Genomic DNA, 2,842 nt, shown 5'->3' with positions numbered 1-2,842 from the left:
TGCAGGCGGGGATGGTGAGGTCTGCAAGTCCTGGGAAGCCAAGACACGCAGCGGTGGCTCCAGTGAGGCTCCTCCTGGGCTGTTGGTTCCAGCTGCAGTGGCCCCGCTGGTCTCTCCTCTCCTCCTCCTCTTCCTTCGGAAGTTCCCATTGTCAAACATTTTCTCGCAGTTTGGGTCCAGCGTCCAGTAGTTGCCTTTACCTGCGGAGAAAGGCGGTTCAGAAAGCCTGTGTTGACCTCACTGGTCCCTGCAGAGGGTCCTGAGCCCTTCTCATCCCAAGCCTTGAGGTGTCATTTTGTGTTGGGAATGGGCCTCCACAGTCATACTGCAAGTGTTTGGGTGCTCCAGTAAGACTCAGCTATGGACCCTTGAAGGATCATCCAAGCACATCAAGTTAGACCCTGGGGAGACTGAGCAAGAAGATCCTTCTGAGCTCAGCCAGTGGAGCAGAGCTAACCACGTTGGAACTCTCTCTAGGGCTCAACGCTTTCCATAGACAAATCACTCCCCAACACACCGCAGATTTTAAAGGTAGGCGCTATTTCTCCACTTTACAGGAAGGTGTATCGAGAGGGCCAGATATGTTAACTCCCAAGGCCACCTCAGGTGGCTAGCTTTCTAGGATTCAAGCAGTCGCACAGAGCCCTGGGTCGCTTGGACCGGAAGCTAAGACCTGAAAACTCTGGCGCTATCTCCGAACCTGTCGGTGCCTAAACTGTCTTTCCTCCTCAGTTCACCTCACTCGAGTTCTCTCATCTACATCAGTGGGTCGCCCGGGGTCACTTCTACCCCAGCCACCCCACCTGCGTCCAGGGTTCTGGATGGGGCGCGTGTTCTTTTGGTTACCTGGGTCGTTCTCATCTCGAGGCACCTTCTTAAAGCAATCATTGAGCGACAGGTTGTGGCGGATGGAGTTCTGCCAGCCCGCCTTGCTGCGCTTGTAGAAGGGGAAATTGCCAGCCACGTACTGGTAGATCTGGCTGAGCGTCAGCCTGCGCAATGGCGCGCTCTGGATGGCCATGGCGATCAGCGCGGAATAGGAGTAAGGCGGCCGTACCAGCCTCAGCAGCTCCTGCTGTCCGGACAAGCTCAGCCAGGCAAGATCTGCGCCCGCCAGGCCGCCTGCTGCGCTGAGGAGCGAACCCGGGGCCGCGAGGGCCGCCGCTGCATAGGATGGTGCCGGTCCCGGTCCCGCTGCATAGGGCGCCGGGCTGAGTGCAGCCGAGTTCACCCACAGGCGCCGGCCAGAGCCCAAATCCGCACGGCCATAGCCCGAGGGATGCGCGACGGCCCTGGCCAGGCCGGGCGGGACCGAGCAGGAACCCAGGCCGTCGCAAAACCCAGGCATGTCCAGCTCTCTGGCCTGGGCCCGTGCTGGTGGCTGCGTTCCGAAGCTCATGGGCGTTCCATTCATCCTGCTCCCACCTTCCAGCCCTGGGCCCTTTAAATGCCATTGGGACGGGATGGGGGTGGGGTGGTGCACTGGATGAGAGTATACAAGGTGGTGAGTCTCCTCCCCTGCTAGCCTTGAGGGAGTGAATTCTATGCTCCCGCCCTCAGGTCAGTTTTCGGCCCCGCCCTGAGACACTCAGACAAGCAGTCTCTGAAACTGTCCCAGGGTACCTATGTCCCTCTGTGTTCAGAGTCCTTTGTGGCCTGAAGTGGAAGAGGATCTAACGTTTTCTCAGATCCCAGCTCCTAAAGCTAGGCTAGGGAGCTGTACTCCCTGCATTGGCCCTTTGTGCATCTGGGGCCTTTACTCAGCCCTATCTCAGGGCAGAAATTGAGAGCAATTGTCATGCGCCTAAGTTCCTAGTGAGGTCCTTAGGTGTGACAGGGACAGGGCCTCAAGAAGAGGCATGGGAAGAGTAGAATAATCCAGAAAGAATAATCTGGAGACTCTGTGTCATGAATACCAGAAGGAAGCCTGGTGCGGATCTGGATGTTTTTGTGGCAATCCCAGAAGTCTCCCACCACAGAAGCCAGCTTTTCAGATGCTGGAAGAGTAGGGGGCCCTGCTTGACTTGTTTGCCATGTAGCCTGGGGCACCTAGTGCAAGAGGGAGCAGTGAAAGCCTTTCTGGGTACCCCCTGAAGAACCTAAAAAAAAAAAAAAAACCGGGTGTCTTTGCGGTGTGCCAGACATTGCTGGACTTTCCTAGCTGTAAAGCTCTGGCTTTTCCTCCCTGTTACTGCTACTGGTTAGCCAGCAGTTGCCCAGATACCTTTGCCTTAGGCACCATGCGGGGCTAAGACTAAGATGTGTATCAGGGATCCTTCACTGAGGTCATTTGAGAGGAGAGACAAAATTTCTGGCACAGGAGAAATAATGGGGTGGGTTTGAGATGGGGTGGGTACATGGTGCTTCCCACCCTCCCCCAAATTATTCCCTCCAGTGTGAGAGACCAACTTGTTGAAATCGGGCTGACCTAGGGACCCTTCCTAATTGCCACTGCAACCTAATATTATGTTGGGCTATAAAGGAAAAAGTCCAGTTCGCCCTGGCTTTTGGCTGAGGAGGTGCCTGCCGATTGGGCCAATGGTTTGCCCTAGCCTTGGAATGAAGGAATTCTGTGCTGTAATAACAAATAGACACCTTGTGACACAACCGACTAATGAGGCAGTTTGACAAGCACAGGAGGAAGTGAAAGTCTATCTAGTGCAAACTTAGCCTCAACACTCTGTAGCCTTTAGGAAGAGGCTGACTAACTGAAGGTAGTTGCCAGCCAGTGACAAAAGCAGCCTGGCATTGACTAGGATGTGTGCTTTCTAGCCAGACTATGGCCCTGCCTCCATTCTCCATTCCTCAGAGGGCTGGTTGGGGGAGTAAGTACCCACAGATA

General features: G+C 55.2%; 1 protein-coding gene across 1 annotated transcript in view; it reads right to left on the bottom strand.

Moving 5' to 3' along the window:
* The window catches only part of Foxi2 (forkhead box I2), a 1,588-nt gene extending 240 nt beyond the window's left edge, over positions 1-1,348 (bottom strand). Inside the window, exons 1-2 of the mRNA XM_051147012.1 lie at positions 847-1,348; positions 1-200 (exon numbers count right to left, since the gene is read on the bottom strand). The exon at positions 1-200 is cut by the window's left edge and continues 240 nt beyond it. Of these exons, the coding sequence (XP_051002969.1) occupies positions 1-200; positions 847-1,348 (702 nt within the window). The remainder of the gene's footprint in view (positions 201-846) is intronic.
* Positions 1,349-2,842: the final 1,494 nt, after the last annotated feature.

This window comes from Acomys russatus, chromosome 5 (assembly GCF_903995435.1).
Source record: "Acomys russatus chromosome 5, mAcoRus1.1, whole genome shotgun sequence".
In the NCBI taxonomy this organism is placed as follows: Eukaryota; Metazoa; Chordata; class Mammalia; order Rodentia; family Muridae; genus Acomys; species Acomys russatus.
Note: the sequence above shows the minus strand (reverse complement) of the source record. Positions and strands in the feature narration are given on the sequence as shown.